Source organism: Sinohyriopsis cumingii, unplaced genomic scaffold, assembly GCF_028554795.1.
Source record: "Sinohyriopsis cumingii isolate HCF-2022 unplaced genomic scaffold, ASM2855479v2 utg000360l, whole genome shotgun sequence".
NCBI classification, from domain to species: domain Eukaryota; kingdom Metazoa; phylum Mollusca; class Bivalvia; order Unionida; family Unionidae; genus Sinohyriopsis; species Sinohyriopsis cumingii.
The window spans coordinates 3,332,674-3,354,967 of NW_028315892.1; the positions used below are offsets into that span (position 1 = coordinate 3,332,674).

A 22,294-nucleotide genomic window follows, 5' to 3' on the forward strand; every position below is an offset into this window, starting at 1 on the left:
TGATGTGATCTGCATCAATAAACTGTATATACATGCATCAATAGAGAATATTTTGTACCTTTTGCCTGAATGCAGTAAAAATAAATGTATGTGTTAAGAAGTATTACTGTGTTATCGTTATCATTTATTTTAGACACATTTCACATAATGTTTACATTCTTCTCTAGGCATATTTGATATAACTCCATATTTGCACATGACAGCCCTGGATGGCCGAGTGGTCTAAAGGATCTGACTTTACAGATCATACGCAAAGCTCTTCTTTGCCCGCTAGAGTTCGACGCACTGTATGCATAGCTTAGTATACGCTCAACGCTAAACTTACAAACCAAACCCAACAATGTTATATATTCATTTGGAAGGGCTGCTGCCTTAATTATTGTCAGCTTCTTTATTTTTTTGTAGTTGCGAACTTTACCTTTGGTTGGCGGTTATAGCTACTGTTGTCATCATGTACTCCAGATGCAAATAAATGCACCAATCTGGAAATCATTATTAACAGGCAGACCCATCTCATCTTGCATGTCTCTGTATACTCCTTTTATAAAGGGAATAGTTAATAAGAAAAGCAGCAGCTTTGTAATATGTGATCATTTATTGCTCCATTAATCAGGTATACCACATCGGAAAATAACATATCATGATATGTCTTTCCAGAAGAAATTGCTCCGAAGTTGGCAACACATCAGGCTGCAACCCAATCATCAGGTAAAATTGTTTTCTATTTTAAGAGATTCATGGTTTATATCATACCCATATGTAACCTTCCACCTGTTCAGCCAAACACGTTTGGCTCTACGAATTTGGGACGAGTACTGTGGAGAAAACACCATTCAATTTCATGTAAGCTCTATTTCATAATATTAATCCCATTACATGGTGTATATGATAGTGCTTGTGCAGTTTGGCTGAGCTATATTTCTTTGATTTGCGATTTTGAGAACAAATGTTGATTAATGATGTATATATTCTTACAAAATAGTATACTCGTTCACTTTGAAGAATGTTAAAGCTTACAGGCATAAAGTAAGTTAAACAGGGAAGTCGTTTGTTGGTAAGCCTGTGATAAATGCAGAAGCCAGGATCAAACGAGAAAATAAACTTAATTTCACTCCTGTAATTGACTTTATTACACACACAAGTAATAGTGAATTTATAATTATGTACTACATTAGCAACATTAGACGTTTGTGTCATTTCTGCTGGTAAACGTGTCTTAAAGTGATACTTTCCCATTTAAAACATGAAATGATGGTGGTGCTTTCAATGAATTCCATCAGTCACCGACTCAGACATTAAATTAATATAGATATCAATAATTTGCGTACTGAATTACCGTTGTGTATTTAAGACAAATGTCTTCGTAAGTAATTAGCATTTTCAATAATTAATATTTTATGAAGGGATAATAAATTCTTGCAACTTGTGTCAACATAATGTGACTATAAGTTGTATATTCACATACCAAACTGAATAGTTGTACTCTTCTTACTTTTTGAAGGCCCAATACTCAATAAATTGTCAACTGCAAGTAATATATTCTCCATGTTAAACATGCAACATCATATTGAAAAGAAACTTTCACTCTTGTACGGTATATTATATGTGTGCTGTAAAGATAGTCATGTTGTATACATAAATGCTCTCGCCTAAAAGTGGAGCTCAAAGCACACAACATGATCATTTTGCACATCGAAGTGGCAGATCCCAACATCTAAGCTACAGTTTATTGACTACTAGTGGTATTGGTGTGTCTTTTGCCCTTCAACAATCTTATATTTAAATATGAACACACATTGGGTTATGAATGGATCTGAGTTGTCTCCAAACCAAGTCAAGAAAGCTCTCACAATATATATATATATATATATATATATATATATATATATATATATATATATATATATATATATATATATACATACATAGATATTTGCCGATGGTGCATTGAGCGATGTTAGGGCACCTTTCTGCAGGTCCCAATATGCTGAGAGTGAAAAGCTTTTATTCATAACATGGATGCTGCCAAAGGGCCACAGATTAGTGCACAACAATATATGTCGACCACCAAGAAGCTTTTAAGGCTTCCAAACTTGGCGACATCATTATGTGTATCCTGTATATTGTATCGACCAATATATACATAATACCAGTATGGTAAAAAAGGATAATGGACTTGTCCCAACGCAAATCACAAATAACAGCGAATATTCGGCTGTAGCGTATTCTGAGTTTGAAACCATTGAACATGTTGAGCATGTTACCAGGTCCTTATGAACAGGTCGCCACTGAAACATATGAACGCAATATTATTTTAATGTGTGTGCATCATCTCCGCAATGTTACAATGTAAAGTAATCGGGTAATGGTTTCCGCTGAACTTATACATTCTTTTTAATAAAACCCTATTAAAATCCCCTACGAATAATCTCTTGGAATTCTTGATGCAAGTCAAACTAGATCCATAACAATGTCTTTAAAATGAAACCCCATAAGGGCTTGTAGAGCAAGATGAACATTATGAATTCGACATGCAATTCAAACGTATGCATAACAATCGATCCCAGAAGATAACATGCTCGCCACTTGATTTGCTTGCACACGTGTTTGTCAACTGTTTGGCCTCAAGACCCACCGCAATTGGTTTCGAATCTAACGAATGAAATAATAAGTGTCAACAGTTTTCCCAAAGCGCCATTTTCCTAAACCTAGACCATTACGGCTATCATCTTACAATTTTAATTGTGAACGAAAGCGGTCTTGCCAAACAAACCACTTAAAATTAACCTGCATTTATTTTCAAGAAAGTTTTAAAAAAATATCTGCCTGTGCCATTGGTCTACCTCAGCGAGGAGAATTACCTGCTTTCAAACCAAATATAGGAGCAGGCATCTGTTTCTATTCCGAGTTAAACCACACATACACACCACAAGTAATGCTATTATGGTTTTGTACATATATTAAATTGGCACTAGCTATGGATGTGCATACGTTGTTGGATGCCTCTCCTGTGTTGATTAATGTGTCGATTTCCATGGCACTGCTACTAAAATCCGCAAAACAAAATTAAAATCATCTGACGGAGCCTATTGATATTGAGAGGGTGCCCACTAGATCTAATGCAACTCAGTTTTCTTAATCTAGTATATCCTTTGTCCAGAACCACACGTAAAATTCAGAATTAAAAATTCATGTCGCGAGTATTGCATCTGTTATTCTGTACAAGTTGTGACGGGAGATGGAATGGGTTCTCAGTCAAATGTTGCTTTAACACTAGTCGTATTATATTACATGGGGTAACAATGGACTTTCTTTAAGTTATTAACTCACTGGTATTTCTTGTATATCTTATGCATGTTTAATAAGCTGCTACGTTACATTCATACTTGCTAGAACAAAATTGGTACGCATGTATTCGCTGGAATGTTTGAGCTTTGTTAACAAAATTAAGATTTAAGGCTAGTTTGTTTCATCGTTAAAGTCTTGCTTATCTTTTTACCTCCTTTGTAGAATCAGAATATGAGATAGAAGAGTCAATAACTGAGCATCAAGCCGGCACCGATCCAGAAAAAGTTAAAGAGGTCCTGGAACTGCGTTACGCTGCCATGTGTAAAATCTGCTTTGCCAGCAGAATGAGTGTATGTTTTATGCCTTGTTCACATATGGCAACCTGTACCAAATGCAGTATTACTTTAAATGTGTGTCCAGTTTGTAGAGCAACAATAACGGAGAAAATGAATATTCGTTTTGAATGAAGATAGGTTCCAATACCGGTCAGGTCACCCTGGATTGTATATGAATCTAAACAATTGAGATTGTATCATCCATTTAAAGATAAATAAAGAAATATTCAGTGTGATCATAGTGATACATAGAGGATAATCTTTCTCAGCATGTAAATTCCTCTCTTGTTATTACTTCTAGTTCAACGTGTGTCAGATTGAATATTTGCAAAATTTTAAACCTGAGAAAAGAAATAAATCTTAGATCCCTATACATAATGTATATAACCATGTGTTGGCCAACTGTAGTAGTTTAAGCATATTGTCTGGTTAATTGACATGGTGTCATACAGGCGTTATGTTAAATTCGATTAGTTTTTTCTTTGATATTTATATGCAAGAATTCTGATCACGTCCAAAACATGTTTTATGTATAAAGGATTTAACAACGAATTCCGTATGTTTTATATGAAATTATTTGTATAAACCTGCACAATATAAGTATTTTCATTATATTTGAGGAATCACTTTTTAATTCTTATAAATAAGTGTTTGGAAAAGAAAATGAAGAAGAAAATTCATATTTGTGTGGACTAAATATGTACACATCTCCTGTGTATAAAAATAATCACCCCCTGGAGCAGGAATGGATAAAATAACTACGAAATGGAGGGAACAGGTGGAAACCATGCGTAACAGAGCCGCTTTGATCTCTCTAGTGGCATAATGCCGTTCTAACTTTATTTGTATATTTGTAAATAAGCAAATCTTGATATTGCCAAGATTTATTTAATTGTTTTAAATTTTATTTTCTTTTAATGCTGAAATGCCATCCTACATTTATTGTATATTTGGACCTATCAAAATATGAATAACATAATATCTGTAATCAATGCTTTGATATCAAAAAAGTTTCCAACATTATATTCCATTTCAATTCTCATGCGATGTAACACATTAATTAGAGGTGTGGTTTATGTATTATTGGGTACCAAATGATGTAATATTTTTATACCCGAGAATCATAATATTTTAAATAATAAAATCATGCATAATAGCTAGGATATATATTCAAGCTTTGAATTGAAGTCGTTTTTCAGATAATATTGTTTTCATTTTTTCCCGTTGCTGTGTATGTACCGGAAATCATTTTTTGTTATTTTGCAAGGTATATATAATGAATATAGTATATTGAAAGTCATATAGGTCGTGTATGCCATCTTATAAATTGTTGTTTTATGATTCAATACTTTTTTGTTTTGCCAGTTTTTATTCAGTTCTGATTATTGAACGCTCCGTACTCTATCACGAAGAAACTTCCAGAATAAATGTATCGATCGCTTTTGACTTTTACAATAATTGTGGTCAGATGCTAAATTGTGTAAGAAATAGAGCACGTTGAGATTAAAATCACACTATACGGTAGTACGAATTTGCTTCTCAAAATGCGTACGAGCTAGATTCAATTCCGATTGTACCCTACCAAATTTTTGTTTTGATCACGTCCAAAACTGGCATCCTGCTTCAATATTGACTTTGGTGTATGTACTTATGTATAATCAAATTCTAAAAATTACACCCATTCTACTGAGACAGTCGTTGCTGAACACATGGATGACTCATATGACTTTTACAACAGAAACATTTTAAATCACATGTGTTGTATTGATATTGTATTTATATTGATGTATTAATTTCTCTACTGTACTCCATATATTTAATTTTCTGACTTACAAGTAGAAAAATAAAAAAATGCTATAAACATTCAGAAACCTAAAAAAATTCTAAACTTAATTTCGTCGTGTCAAGGTATATATCTCTCTTATTAATCGTTTTGAATACGTTGGGAATGCGAAAAATAGCGCATGATAATTTTATCCCTTAGTGTACTTTTTATACAAGTTTTGGTTTTTCGACATATTATTTGATAATCTGACAATTTGATTCACGTTGTAAGATTTAGGAAGTCGTTTCTCCATATGAGGATGAAATAGTCTCAAAGTAAAGCCATTGAAATTCGTTTTTCTTTGCATATCATGAAATACGAAATTACTGTTTCGTTAATTATGATGCATCTTGGCTCATTGTGTGAGCATTATATATTTTGATGAAGACAATAAAGTTTATTTATCATTTGTCTGTCTTCTGCATCTATCTAGTTTATGTTTTAAAGAAATAAACAGATACATTTCAATCAAATATCATTAATTAAAGTTGACCATTGGACACTAGCTCGTGTTATATATAATTTCAGTTAAATCTAGTTTGCTGCTAAGCTGAATCTATTAAATCAATGCAACCTGTGAAGCTTTCCTTTCAAGAAAGATCTAGTTTATTTGGTGAATGAGTATCTTTTTACATATATAATAGCTTCTAAAATTATTTTAGTAAACATAGTAACTTATTTGAATACAACATCATCTTCTACGGAACTCTTCTGTACAATATGAAGTACTGGATTAAATGATAAGGTAGGGAATATACGGAGAATGTGATACATTATTGTGATAGATTAAAATAATGGTTACAAATGCAAAGACATTACTATTCTGCTTCAGGTTGACGATTATGCTAGCGTAGATGATGCAATGGGAAACTCAACAAACCCAACTAAACTGGTTTCAGTGAGATAGTTTTGTCTGTGTGATCGTGCAAAGCTACAAATCTTTAAATAGAATACAAGTTTTCATGTTGTCCTCCTTTAAAAAGAGACAAAAATAATTCACTAGAACTTAATATAACATTTGATATAGGGCAATGTGTTTCTTGTGTTGAATAAAAAGATTTTGACATAAAATATAATGAAAGTAACCGTAATGTTGTTTATCTCTTGACTGTACGATCTTATCAAACTCATTAAATTTGCTGTTTGACTGAAGAAGATAATATTTGTAAATACGAAATTTTAAATGTATTTATTTTTTCTCATGCCTAGTGTTTTTGTCATCTATTTCAGTTCTTAAAGGATATAAATTACTTCTCAATCCACATAAGTAATGTATTGGAACATCAACATTACCTGTTAAAAGTCATGTGCTCTCACACCTATTGTGGGAGCACCACATATGGTGCTTTCTTGTAAAAGATGTCATAGAAGAAGTTTATACCCTTTATGTCATCGTAAATTGTCCGATTTTAGCCATAATCAAAATAAGTTTGGCATACAACTTTGCCATTTTTCTTCTGTAGTCTGAATATACCTTACCTTTTGTTTGTACCCCGCCCCAACAATTTAAATAACGGCAACCTTTAATGTGATAAATAGTGCACATAACTTAGTCAATTCTTATTCCTTGATTTATAATTTCTAACCTGAACTGACCAGAATGGTCATGACTCTGTCATTTGTTGCGTCTTCATGCTTAACGGATTTTTCATACTAACAGAGCGCCATGTTGCGTACAGTATTAGCGAGTTCATTTTCTCTGACAATATTGCGACGTAGTTCATCATATTCGCTAACTGCTGGATAATTCGGTAAATTACCATAATGTTGAGAGTTTTATAGTCATATCATTTGCACACTTGCACATAGATATTACACCACTTGTTAAATCCACGTAAAACGCAAATTTTAATTCTCATTCATTTCCTTTGCTTGATTCTACATTGCAAATGTCGAAAGAAGACGACAGTATTTTCCTTCTACGTACGCACGTGTGTAGTTGTGCATACACCCCATGGCTGAAAATGGACTTCTTCAGGAACTGGAAATGACTGACATACGGGCCGTCCTTTGCACTGAAAACGTCCGTTTGGAATGAAAGGCGCAGATGATAACGGCGTTAAGGTCCCAATGTGCATAATCAGGTTTTAAATTATAAATCAATACAAGTACTCATTGCCATCACACCTCTGTTTGCGTGGGTTCGAATTTCAGGTTCTGCTAAAGTAGCTTCGTGAGAAAGCTTGCCTGTAGCTTTTAGTGGCTCAGTGGTTCTTCTCAGGGTTTTCCAGGGTTCGTCCTCCACAAGTTACACTGGCTGCCATGTATAGCCTATCTTATCCTGACAAATTTCGTTACACCCTACTACTACAACATCTTTCTTCTGCTTCCTTTGCGGCATTTTTTTGCCTCTTTTGTTCTTCTACTTCTTGCATCTTATTTCTCCTTGTCTTCTTCATCTATCTTCTTTATGCAAATTCCTCCTTTATGCTTGCCTTTTCTCCTGTGTCTTCCTTCGTTTCCCCCCTTTCTTCTGTTATCTTTTCATCTCTTCTTCCAGATTCTCCAACTTTGTCTTCTTTCATCCTATTTATTCTCGCTGTTTCCTCTTCTTTCTATTCGCTCTTTTCCTGTTTTTGTTTGTGTTACCTGTTTTTCTTCAATCATTTTCCTCTTCATTGTTTATGATTTTTTTTTGTATTGTATTTTTGTTTTCATTCTCTGAATTATTGGTTGGTTTCTAAAGTACTTGTATATGTACCCCAACTCTGGCTTATAACATCTACAAGAACATCTATGCGATATATGGTGAAAGCCAAAATGATGAATTTAAAAGCAATGTCTGAGTACACACGGTCATATTCGGTAGCACAGTTGTTATTTAGGATTTCGTGACCTTATAAGAAACACATCAATAAAGCATCCAAATAATTATTACACTTAATTATTCAAGAGTAAGTTTGCAAATATATTGATCCTTAGCAAAATCTCGGAGACCGTGGCCTAGATATAATGTGAATTAAGCAGAATAAAACATCAGTAACTATATACAAATATACACAGCTGGTTAATGCTCATGCGTTTCTACTGAGGCAATAGTGAACAGAAGCAACATGTCATTTATCTGATAAGTAAATTAAATACATAGACCTCAGCTGCAGATATTATACAAATGCACCACAGATGAAACTCTGCTTCCGCTTGCATTTCGAAATCAGGATTCATATGAAAAATTAACATACATTTTCTAGGTATTGGGAATAATGTAGCTAAAATTCAATATATCTAGTGTTTGAATCATATAATGGCCGTCGGATATTAAATATGTGCGTAACATAACTAAAATCGGATGTGAGTGTTCGTTAATTTTGAGTATTCATCTCTATTTATTTTGCCACATCTATTCACATGTGTCAGCCGGTATATCAATGATTTTCAGTGATTTATCTATAGACCTTTGTTACTTTTTGATATCTTACCTATGACATGAATGAGTCGTATGTTCCACCATTTCAAAGGAGTAATTCTTAATGCTGCTATCTGAACATAAATTATATTTAATTGCTTTCAATGTTCTATCTTGGTTGAATCTCTGTCTCTATCTTCATTTTACATCATAACATTAGATAACACTCTCATGATCTCTCTTTTGTAATCTTGCAAGAATATTCAATTTCAATGGAATCAGTCTCCCTCTCAGATATTCGATGAATACCTTCGTGTCGTCTTCACATTCAACATGATGATAATATATATATATAACGAACTTCAGGTCAGCGAGAATATATATGTTGAAATTGAAATACAGTGTGAAAGAAAGCCATTCTTTGACGACCTTATACGAGTCGTTGTTCGCATATCGGTTACTTTTTGATTGCTTGTAAAAATGAATTACAATGCAGAGACAAGTTAGGCATAACATAATTTTATTATTATTATTATCATTATTATTATTATTATTATTATTATTATTATTATTATTATTATTATTATTATATTATTATTATTATTGTTTTAAATATCATAGCCCTCATCACCACCATAAACTAATGGTTTAGGGAATAGTATTGCTTGTGCATAGGGGACGCTCACCAGTTATCATTAAATTTTGTGAGAGTGACGTATGTACGGTGAAGTTGTCTGCATTTAAAACATGCACAATGGAGGGAATGTTGGCATACCTCTATGCTACATTAATGTAATGTGGATGATATTTTTTGCTTTGGATATTGTACTTTTTAAAATTATACATGATTTAAACACACTGCTAACTAAATTGTCTGCTCCCTTGTGCTAAAAAAATCAGCCTGAATTAGTCTAGTGTACGCTATCCATATCAGCTATTAAAACAGGGAAAATGAATAGTGCTAGACTAGACAATACCAGCTTCTGAAAGTGCTATGAATGAATTACCAAATATATAATATGTAAAAAAAAATGTTATCGGCTCTTTTTTTCATTCAATTTACCTCTGAAGTTCAGGATGTGAAAATGACCAAGTGGAGCTAACACTTTTTTGAAACTTGCACATCTAGAGTAAAGCCAAGCTGTATAATCTATAACCCATATTACACCTATCAATCATACACCAAAATAAAGGGAATTAAAGGTTCTTTGAATTATACCTAAGATATACAAGGTCTTTTTTATATAGTCAGTATAACCAGTGAGAAAAGCCGGAGAAATTATTTTTCTTCAAAATCCTAACCCTATGCAAAATACGAAACTGCAGAGCGCCACCATATATATCTCTGCTTACGCTCATATTGGTTGTATGAGGTCCTATTTTCACGAATATAAGCCGGCTTGATATTTTTTTCTTGTCGCGTAAATATTGCAGCATGTTCTGTCCTTACGGAGAACAAAATATAAAGGACCTGAATACACTGTATTTGGTTGCTGTTCTGCCAGCCCAAAAATTACTTTTCTTTTTGTATTCAACAGCCTTGTTGCATAACAGAAAACAAAAACGAACACGAAGAGAAGCAAGAAAACACAATAACAAATTGTATTTATGCTTTGCAGTGCTTGAGTCCGACAATATCTTGTGACCTGTTTTGTCTATACAAAACTTCGTATTTACATTAGTATATGGATAGGTGCTTCATTCCATGGATCTTAGAAACTATAATACGTTTACATTATGTTACCATACATTAGTTGTACTTACTATGAGTGTGCTAATTTGTCGCATGTTTTGGAGCACTTAACCGTACACGAACATAACAAGAGTGGTGGATTTGGGTAGGCAGATTATATATACAACTATATAAAGAATATAATTGCTGTGGATGTGGTTTTTATACATATAGACAAATAGATGTGCAAAACAGACAATATCCCAATAATGATTATGCAAAAAACAAACGGTGGGAGAAAGATCGAGAGAGGGAGAAGAAAAAAATTCAACTCTTACAACAAAATTTCAAGCGGTTTCTAATATGTCTTTTCCCTCCCTATATGCTCAATATCGTTGTTTATACAGTGTCACATATTATATTGACAAGCTAATCCACCACCACCACCAGCAAAACAGCCTAGATCAAAACAAAACACAAAAGGACAAAACCTCTTTAATTTCTGTAATGTGTTTGCTCAACAAGTCATTCTGTCCAGGAGTCAGCTTTTAAAACATGTTATTTTATATGTTAAAATTTATTTCAGAAACTCTTATTACGTTCTTTCACGAACATCAATTCAATGATGTAAGTTATGTACCCTTGTAGCACGTTATGCTGGACACTTATCCGCTGACATTCATGAGTTGTTTATAAGTGCGTAGAAATGTGCAACTACGTTTCTTCCGTTAAAAAGTGCTAGTTAAAGAAAACTAAGGAAATAAAACCAGCATCTTTACATACACGTCAACAGTGATGTAAGGCGCGAATATATTCAGCAAACTACACGCGGTGTTTATTTTCTTGTCTTACTAATTATAATGTATGTACCAATTTGATGATACGTTAAGTTTCAACTTCAGCTACTATTTGTACAAACGTAACAAATATGTGTAACAGGATGAAGCTAGATTGTAATTCGATTTAACAAAGATTCAGGAAGCAACTTTGTGAATGAGATTTGTATTTATAAGGCAATTTAATGGAAAATGAATCTGACACCATACTCGTGCGCATAAACCCATCAATGGCATTTAGAGAATGGTGCGCACCGTGCCAAAGAACTGATATAATGAAAATGATATCATTCCTTACTGGAACTAATTAAGACACGTAACTTAAGCGAGTAATCAATCAGAATGAATATATTGAACTTATAAACAAAATATGACTGACTTATGGATCTATCGTCATAGATCATGAATGTTTAGAATTCGCTCACACATATAATCAATGTTTTGACTATCACTAAGAGTATCAAAGTATAAAATACGTACAAAAATATCAACAAATATCTTCCAGAAAAAGGATATATGTAATACTTATTATCACTCATAATGATACTAAATGATTGATTTCATTCGTATTGTGATATTGAACATGGATAAACAAAATCAAACGTGTATGCTTTGTTGACCGTCCGGTTACACATTTCTTGTCCAGTGGTCACATAACCACTAGGTATGGCACACCCCTCCCAGTATGTGGAAGGTTCCCTGTAGAGCCTCCGTATTTTCTGAAGACCCATAGGTCCTGATATATTGGTCCCTCACGTTTAAGTCCTCCTAGCCAATCTCATCAAACACAGAAACAGACAGGTTACACGTAAACCCACAGAGTTATAAGACTCCCAATCCAAACTAAGTTAAATATATAATGAATTGAGCCCTGTAGTACATGAGAAACGGGTATGTATAAATGTAGGGATATACGTTGTGGATCAAGACATGCATTTGCTTCGTTACATATCATATCGTGTAATTAGTACTGATGTTATCATATCGTTTAATTAGAACTATTGCACTGGAGTGTTATTATGATCGGATGGTTAACCCATGAATCTGTGTCCCATCAGTATAGACCAACTTTATATAACAACTCTAACGTAACTCATCCTTCAATGCATACAGCGCATAACTGACTTCAATGGGTCTCTCCGGTTAAACAAGACTATCTTCGAACAGCTATAGTTTATATGATAGCAGTGTGTTACATGAAAAAAGTCGGACTTACTTTAAAACTTAGTGACAAAATACTCGAACGTTCAATATAACCAGCAATTATATCACATAACATCGATAGCATAAACAATATTGTATTTTATATTGCACATGCATCTTTCCCTTTGGAATATATATTTTTCAACAACCGGTCAGTTACTGGCTTGGTTGGGCTGAGACCACTATAAGATAATTTGCAGGGCATTTTTTTGTTTGTTTGTTCAGGAAACAATCCGTGAAGGTTATAGGTTTAAGGAATTTTATATATACAATAAACACATGTATTGGTTTGGCACACAGGCTGTAAGGCATTTTACATTGAACTCATATTTGGGTGTCAGGAAGCCATCCGTAAAACTTTACAGCAAAATATAGGTAAGTGAGAAATCTTGCCAGTAGTTTCCCAAAGGTTGGCGGTTCTTCACGAGATTTATCTTGGTATTTCTTCCACCAGTTTTACTGGCGGCCATGAGTAGTCTGTCATGTGCTGGAAAATGGCGGCATGCCCAATAACAGCAACAACTTTATAAGTATCTTTGTTTTGGTTAAATCAACAGCCAGAGAGCTTAAGGTAATCGTGCTTAACATTGCACGCACAGTGCTCGTGCACAATGGTGTGAATTTTACTCAGTAATTTGAAAATGATAAAAACGAAAACAAGCCGAGTAACACCGTCCTTGCATAAGCAATGGGTAACTCTTCCCCTCTATGTACTGTAGCAAAACTGTTTCTGATCCGTGTTAGACATATATGTTCATTCTGAATACCAATGATTTATTTAGTTCTGGAGGCTTTGAAATTCTCGTACCACCCAATTGTCCAGTAATATCCGTTAAAATCTCATTCATCCCATTTACCACAAGAAACTGTATTGGGTTGCCATTTCATGTTTACGAATAGCTGTAACCTAGTTACAGAGGCGAAATTTGGAAAACGATTCGTGTAAACAAAACCCTGTGAGCACAAAGAACGACCAAATTTGTGTTTTGGCTTCTGATTTAGGAGCATCAATTTTTCAGGGTGGGTTTTAACTGCCCAGACCTGATGATTAGATGTCATAAACATTCAAGTTAAAATATGTTATACTACGCTTGTTGGGTCTCTCTGTGAGGCAGGCCTTGTGGAATTAGTCAAACAGATAAATTAATAATGAAATATGTTCCTCACAGTTATGCGTGTACAGGGTCATATCATCAACGACGCTATGTTTTTCATAGTTTCATGTATGTATGTATGTATGTATGTATGTATGTATGTATGTATGTATGTATGTATGTATGTATGCATGCATGCATGCATGCATGTATGTATGTATGATGTATGTATGTATGTATGTATGTATGTATGCATGTATGTATGTATGTTTGTATGTATGTATGTACGTATGTTTGTATGTATGAATTAATGAATGTACAGGCCAAGGGCCATTCATCACATTATTTGCTATATAATGCAACAGTATATAATGCATGCAATCGAAACGCAAAAATAAAAAAAACAAGTCATCATATAAAATATGACATTTCTGCGGTAACCACCTGATCAATTATTAGGCAATATATACAAAACACACCGGACAAAGACATTTAACTAATTATTAATACAAAAGTTACAGAACATTACACACACACACACACACACACACACACACACACACACACACACATACATATATATATATATATATATATATATATATATATATATATATATATATATATATATATATATATATATATATATATATATATATAATAGAAAAAACAGTTTAGTACCAATTCCAATCTGCCAGATGTGTATTTTCTACATAAATGACGCACAAGCGTGCAGTAATTGAAGATTAACTTTATAAGACATTTATTTATATTTAGCTAAGTATCAGACAACAGTTAGTGGCTGAAATGTTTCAAAATAGTTCAGTGTCTTGCCGTGTTTTGACAGTTGTTGGATACCTAGTTGCTAACATTTCGTTGAGAGTCAATCACTACTCCAAAGAGTTTTGCATATTCATCAAAAGCGATTTTGATGGCTTTTTATAATGAAATTTGGTGCCGACTATTGGCTAAAATCCAGTTAGTCAACTTCATCTAATTCTTAGTACATTAATAAGATGTCCTTGATGTATGTAAAATATGTTGTTGATATCAGTTTATTATACAGTGTTGCTTCTATAATGAAGTCGAAATTGTCGTTTATAAAGATAGTAAATTACATATATGTTTTTAATTTTCTCTCCATTCCACCCAGTACCACAGACTATCACAGATAATTGGCGTATGTATAATCGAAGCTTTTATGTATCAAACGTTTATCTGAGTCACACTTCCAAGTTCCATTTGTTGTTGCTATAATATGTTACTTGTTAACTATTTTTAACAACGAAATCAGTTCCAATACCAATCTAAATTTCAATGTCCTTATGTAATATATGTTTTTCAGATCAATTTAATGCTACGTTTTGTAAAGGTAACTGGTCATTTTGTTTTCTTTTCTTACGTGTCTTGTTATACTAAAATCAAATGGTACCCAATGTAAACCCGAATCTAATGATGCATAAGAATACAAAATCTTCTAAGAACGTCCTAGATCAGAAAATCACAACTTTTGACACAGCTGCAAAGTTGAGGACTTTGTGACCAGCCATATAATGACATTTGGCAAGGCAAATTCCAATGATATGTAGGTATCAAGTCTTCCTCAATGTGAAATTGGTTACTGAAATGATGTAGTCTTAAACCCCACATTATCCAAACAAATTGATTCCATTAATTATCGGAATATCAGGGATCAGAAATATTTGGATCGATATGTATATCGTGTAATATCGTATCTGGCTTATTGGGATCGACATCCCCAATAAAATCAATTGAATCTGAAGGAATATTATCGATATATCTATCAGACTCTATGTTCTCGGAAGGAATATAATCAAAGTTTTTATCACTTTCCACTGGATCTGCAGGACCAAATGTGGTATTTTCATCATGTTTCCATGGAAGTGAAGGGATTTGAACATCGGGTGCACCATTGTCTCGAGTAGGATTAGTATATCCATCAAGTTCAAACGGATCTGAAGGAACAGGATATATGTATTCGTTGCAATCAACGGGATGTGACCATCTTGGATTGACACATTCATTGAATTTTCCGGGACCTGAAGGAACAGGATTAATATATCCTTCACTTTTTACAGAATCTGAACAGCTTGTGTCCATTTTCACGGGATCTGAAATTAAAGAAATGGAATATACGTCCGTCTCTTCAGAAAAGTGGTGTCTTGGAGTTATGTTCGTACATGGATCGACGTACTCTATGAGTTCCACATTAACATTAAGGGCAGTGCGAAATTATCCTCTTACGTTAGTCACAATTGTCCAGTAATGTCCCGATAAGGTTTCCTCTTGGTGGCTTTCTCCTATATTAGAATGTGCATTTATAGCATTGTTTGATACTCGGATTACACGTGAGCTGAAAAAGAAAATAATTCAAGGAATTTGATTGCCATAACATTAATCGGGATCGAAAGTGAAACGTGGAAACTTTATAAATGAATCAGCAATTACATTTCTTGTCATTAAAAGGGCATTCCTGGATAGAAATAAGAATTATATTGTATCGTCATTATTTGATACGTAAGATTGAAATAAACATTTAAAAGCATTATTAAAAACTGTACCAATCTGATACGCGTATGAATGATTCATACTAGCATATATTATTCCGGACTAAAGCCATTATCAAATCCTTCCATAATGAACAGATCAGTCACGTTGTGAGATATACTTCCTCATCTAAGTGAGTTCCATGGGATAAGAAGTACTAATTAAACTAGTTATATTATTTAAGGAACTATGATTTAAGAAGCAGTTAACTATATATATGAAAGTTTTAGTTAATTTGCATCAGCACACCATTAACCAGCAGTGATTGATCTTTCTTGAAATAGTACAGATATTCACTCTATCTCTCTTTCTCACACGAACACATACTGTGACACGTGACTAAATATAAGTTTAGCAAAGCAAGATGTAAAATTCTGAAATATATATCCGTACAACAATGACATAATAATGACCTTTAAAAAGGCCCTCTATTCGGGTTTCATATACTTTCCACAATAAACCTTCCTTATAAATGTGTCGAATCATGGTATTCCTAAACAATATGATTTCATTTGTTAATCCCATTAGTCTAGACCTTATATGATTTATTTAAAGGTATCCTACACTGAATTGAACACTGTCATCTAGCAAGTTTGTTTTGGTAACATTTTAATAGTCAACATGTATTTGAATTCGTGGTGCGAGTCACCTTTCCAGTTGATGTAATTCAATCGCAGATGGTATTTAATCGATTAAAGTAATGCATTTACGCAAGTCTCTTGACAATGATCTCACTTTCAGACGTGTACTAGATCAATTAAGAAACATGAATTTTATTTATCCTTTCTTTGCCGAACTTGATTGGTTATTGCATGTTCAGATGTTCAGAGTCACTATTTAACAAGTGATCGGTATAAAGAATCGTATATATATTTAGAACTATATGTCTAAAAACACATTTATTATAAAACAATGTAATGTTATTACATGTAGAATGTTTGTGTCATGCTTAGAAAAGAGAACAATTTTAAGTACCAGGGTATATATTTCTTCCGTAAAATGCAAACAACAGAAGCAATAACCCCAATTCATCCAATGCCTGGAATAACTTGTAGCAGGCAACGAATCGGTGGATTGTCTGAAATAGATTTTGGTTTTGTTAGAAAACAACAACAAAGATGCGCATGGATAGGTGAATATCATGATATATTCCTATAAAAAGCTTAGTTTTATACACTTCTATCACACACTAGTATTGAGTGATGTCGCATAATAGATCATTTATATTAGAAAATACAGAAATACAAGAGTAATATTTAGGTCGAATTTTGACCTCGCTATGTCCACTATGTCTTTATCATACACATATGATTCAATATAATTTTATTTACAATATTGCACAAGAATATGTACTCATGTATATGCAGATGTTACAATCCACCATGTTAACATTAAGAAAAATTAGGTTCGTCTGTTCGAAGTTTCTGTTTTTGTTCTTGGTGTGGTTCGGACAAATATTTGTTTACGGCTTTTATATTTTTTAACCAGTCTTCACATCATATTTTGATGTATTATTTCTGTCAGATGGTGTTGAAATTAAATTGCATCGTCATTATTTTTATTTTATTCAGCAAATATTTTGAACTAAATCTTAGACCGAAAATTTAAATTAAAATATTAGCTTTTGCATTTGAAACCTCTCTCGACGAAATTATATTTTACGTATAGCACCTTTTTATTCCTTGATGTATATTCTGTTCTGTAAATGACTTTGAGCCAATCGATTTATATCAAAATATATGGACAGAATATGCTTTCCTACCTATGATAGAAGTTTCTATATCCTCGTCTTCGGCTATTGATTTTTGTCGTTTGATGAATGTCCTCCTTGGAAAAAGTTGTTTCATGTAAGAGCCCTTGGTAACTGAATAATTTTCCCTGATGATTGGTCCAGACTTTGTGTCGTTCAATACATATGAACTGGTTGTCTGCGGTGTGTTATTCTAATTTTGTTTCTTAGAATTTCATATGAATACGAATCTGATTAAGTGCTCTCTTGCTGTCTGTGGCAAATGTAATACTGTTATAATGTCGTGATGTATCGCTAATTAATGATAATGCTTTCAAGACTCACGAAGATAACAGATAATGTCTCTGGAAACAAGTGATATCTTCCTTCAAAATCGAATTTCTCATATTAACATTTAGTGATCTCACCTCGAATAATCAGTGCTATATATATATATATATATATATATATATATATATATATATATATATATATATATATATATATATATATATATATATATGTGTGTGTATGTATATATATATGTATGTATGCATATATTGCAATGTATATCTACATTTTCTATAACTTCCGGTTAAAATTGAATTTAATTTTCGTAAATTTTTTTTTCATGATCGTAAACGCTATAAAATATTTTTTGCTATACATTCCCTCTGTTAAAAATGCAAACTACATAGGATTCAGAAATAGTTGTTCACGTACTGTACATGCTGTCAATTTACAATATTGATCGTAATAATAAGACTTAAAATGGCGCCTATGAAGTATTGTCTTAATGACTAATGGAATATCGATTTTTCCTACTAATTCTTTGGATGTCCATTGGTTGTTGGAGGTCATGTGAATATAGTTAGTTTATCAAAAATCAGTAGTATATTTTGTTACCTTGGGTATATCGCATACTACAGTCTCACAATACGGTGTATGTACGGAAAAGCTTAAAGCAATCAATTTTTTTTCGATTTTAGGAGTCATTCACAATTTGATGGTCTTGGCGTAAGTCTACAGATGTATTTTATGTTGTACTTAAATTTTTTTCGAGAGATAAAAAGCATTTTCTGGACTGTTCAGTGGTGATGAAAAGTACTCTTTGTTTGAATTCAAGAGAGTATTCTGCAACTGTTATAAATTTTTCGAAAGAATTATAGATTACACCATCTTGATGACGTCATAATTCTTGAGGACCTGTTCATTTCCGGTATTGTAAATTACAAGGGACCTTTCATTCGTTTCGGACTTTCATAGAACTTTGAAGGACTAATTTTGATTCATTTTATTATACTGTAAGTTCGTCTCACATGTTTCATTTGTTATTTTAATAATCAAATTAATTGTTAAGTTTTAAAAAACTAATTGATTTTGTATGTTACCATAGATTCGTAACAATAGATATATAAATAAATAAATGAATAAATAAATAAATAAATAATAAATAAATAAATATATATATATATATATATATATATATATATATATATATATATATATATATATATATATATATATATATATATATATATATATATATATATATATATATATATATATAGAGAGAGAGAGAGAGAGAGAGAGAGAGAGAGAGAGAGAGAGAGAGAGATAGATATAGATAGGTAAATAAATATAAAGGTAGTAGGATAGATACATATATATAAATATAGATATATATATTGATAGATAGATATACAGATATATATAATTATCTTCGTGTAAATCTCCATAAATGAACAACATTTACAGAAAATAAATTTAAAATGCTATCTCTTACCTGGCTTCGCCATATTATCAATGGTCTCATAAATTGTAGCATTCATATTTATAGGATTTGCGGCATGGCATGTGAGACTACCATTATATGTCACATTGACAAGTGTCAGTTCGGCACATTCTATAACTTTGTCTGTATATGAGAGAGTCCATCGATATATACATGGCGTGAAGCAGTCAGCAAAACAGAAGACGGTCGTGGACGTAAATTGATAAACTTTTGTTTTATTGTCCGAAGTTTTTAAGATTACTTCATCTGGGCCATCTAAAAAGAACGATAAACAATGGATGTAGCATGTCCTAAAATATCACTTTAATTGCAACAATTAATCACGAAAATAAACAATGATGGCAAACAAAGCAAATTACGCAGGGTTGTGCATTAATGGTTATCTTTTTCCTATTGCTGGTTTTACATTAACTTTAACATTTTAAATTTATGTTAAACAATACTGAGAAAACAAGCAAGCATGACTATCTGTTAACTATCATCGAACAAATATTGATTATTGCAAATATGTTTGCAATTAAAAACAAAAACAGAGGTAGACTATGTTATGATTTGCTACATATCCAATGATGCGCTGCAACGTTGAATACATATTTTACCTGTTATGCGGCTTTTACCAACTCCTCATCCCTTAGAAAATAAAATAGTCCTCCAACTCACCAAATGCGTGAGGATAAACACATTTACTACTGGAATTAATGCAAAGTCATTAATTTTAGATTCAATGTTTGAGGTTTAAACTTTTGAAGAAAAATAATGGCTCTCTGTACCACGTGGCTTAAAGGACTTACAGTCTAAATGCTATATATGTTATTTTCGCAATATCAAGTAAAGCATAAACATAACGTTCAGTAATTAAATTTGAAACAATATTCAAACTGAATGTTTAATTGTTTATGATTTAATTCAAATATTAAATTGTATGGAAAAAAACTTTTCTTTAGATTTAGCAAAGTTTACATTTAATTTACTTTATATGTGTCCCTTAACTCTCTTTAACAATCCAGTTGATCAAGAAGTGGAACAAATGTGTAAAAATATACTGTTATACTAAACAGAAAATTACTTTTCCATACAAACAATGTTTTTACATCTGTACGTAAAAAACTATACGATGACTGGTGATGCAAAGAAATAAATTAAATTCTAAATCATGGTCTTGGAGGACCTCCACCTGCTAGCATATTGAAATATATACATGGAGCATAGATAACTTTATTATGTAACCGCTCAGGTGGCCTATTGGCCTAGTGGCTAGAGCGTTCGCCTTGGATAGGGGAAGTCGCGGGTTCGAACCCCAGATGAGTCATACCAAAGCCGTATAAAAATGTTACTAATAGCTGCCGCTCTTGGTGCTCAGCATTAAGAGGTTAGTGTTGTGACTGGTCAGCCTGGTGTCAAAATAATGTGACTGGGTGGGACATCATGCTACACGTCTGAGGCATGTTGCCCCATATCTATACATCACTATAAACTGCCATACTGCAGATATTGTAGCAATATGACTGACATTTTTTTTAAAGCTACGTGAATAATCCAAATCACACACACTTGTAGAATGGATACAATTGTAGGTTCATGAACTTAGTTCTTTAGTAGCAATTGATGAACAAGCAGGATTAAGGTTTCTTTCTGCAATATGGTAAGGTAGAAAGAACACGCACGATTAAAGAAAATGCATCAGGTCTTATTTGATATCATCTTAGGTAGTCAAGGTCAATTATTTGACAGAAATGTCATCTTAAAATTCAATATTAAAAGGAGTATGGTGAGTACAGATATATTACAATCAAATTTTAGAACATATTTCAGACTTTTAAATTTATGCTAAGTCCACTGTTAGTGGTGACAAAAAGTATGATCATAATTGCCACAATTTATCGAATTTTAGCAATACTTAAATGTACCAGAAACATCTTGCTATATATTAGAATTTGACACAGGATAGCAAGGACAAAGAGAGAATCGAAAAGGTTTCCAGTATATAGCAAGAAGCAAGCATACACACAGATAACTGTTAAACGAATATACGAGCAAAAGGGTAAAGAAAGAACACGGTGCAGATTTATGTTCATTCAAGATAGGTCAAAACATCCAAGAAATTGTCATATATTGTAATCTTTGCTTTAGAATCTGCCATAAATAAAATTCTAGCTATAAGTTATATGTATTTCCTATTTAAACTTGTTAAAAAGAATATATGAAAAATAACTCCAGGTCAGTCATGTGTTTTATAAGTTAGTTTAAAATCATCTCAATCTCTTTTTAACACTTGCCAGATAAAATTAAAATATATTATATTTGCAACCTCGATCGTGGAAATGCGAAATTAAGCTTTCACAGCAAAGGGACCGAGTTTGTGAATAATACAAGACATACAACGCCTTAAAAGAAATCATTGAAATAAATGGTAAAACACATGTACTGTATGTCTTGCAGTTCATTATTCCTGTTGGTTATGATTTTATAAGGCGTACTTTTACTAGAGTGTCTGTTTAAAACTGACGTAAGTAGTTGAGACCGAATATTCTCATCAGCAATAATGTTGCAAGTTTACATGACTCCACAATCTATCGCATGTACGATTTTCTTGTTTGCTGTCA

At 32.7% G+C, this 22,294-nt stretch overlaps 1 protein-coding gene and 1 long non-coding RNA gene across 4 annotated transcripts in view; one reads left to right on the forward strand and one right to left on the reverse strand.

The window, feature by feature from the left end:
• The window catches only part of LOC149774264 (uncharacterized), a 74,180-nt gene extending 68,323 nt beyond the window's left edge, over nt 1-5,857 (forward strand). For all 3 annotated transcript variants that reach the window (XM_089945594.1, XM_089945595.1, XM_089945593.1), the window contains exons 9-10: nt 658-708; nt 3,511-5,857. In XM_089945594.1, coding sequence (XP_089801720.1) covers nt 658-708; nt 3,511-3,755 — 296 coding nt within the window. In that variant the 3' untranslated portion in view covers nt 3,756-5,857. The remainder of the gene's footprint in view (nt 1-657; nt 709-3,510) is intronic.
• Nucleotides 5,858-14,286: 8,429 nt separating this feature from the next.
• LOC149774265 (uncharacterized) lies at nt 14,287-20,047 on the reverse strand. Its single transcript, XR_016416918.1, has 3 exons — nt 19,683-20,047; nt 17,143-17,245; nt 14,287-15,973 (listed from the first exon to the last, which is right to left on the reverse strand). It is a non-coding gene; the product is annotated as an uncharacterized LOC149774265 (long non-coding RNA).
• Between the last annotated feature and the right edge of the window lie 2,247 nt (nt 20,048-22,294).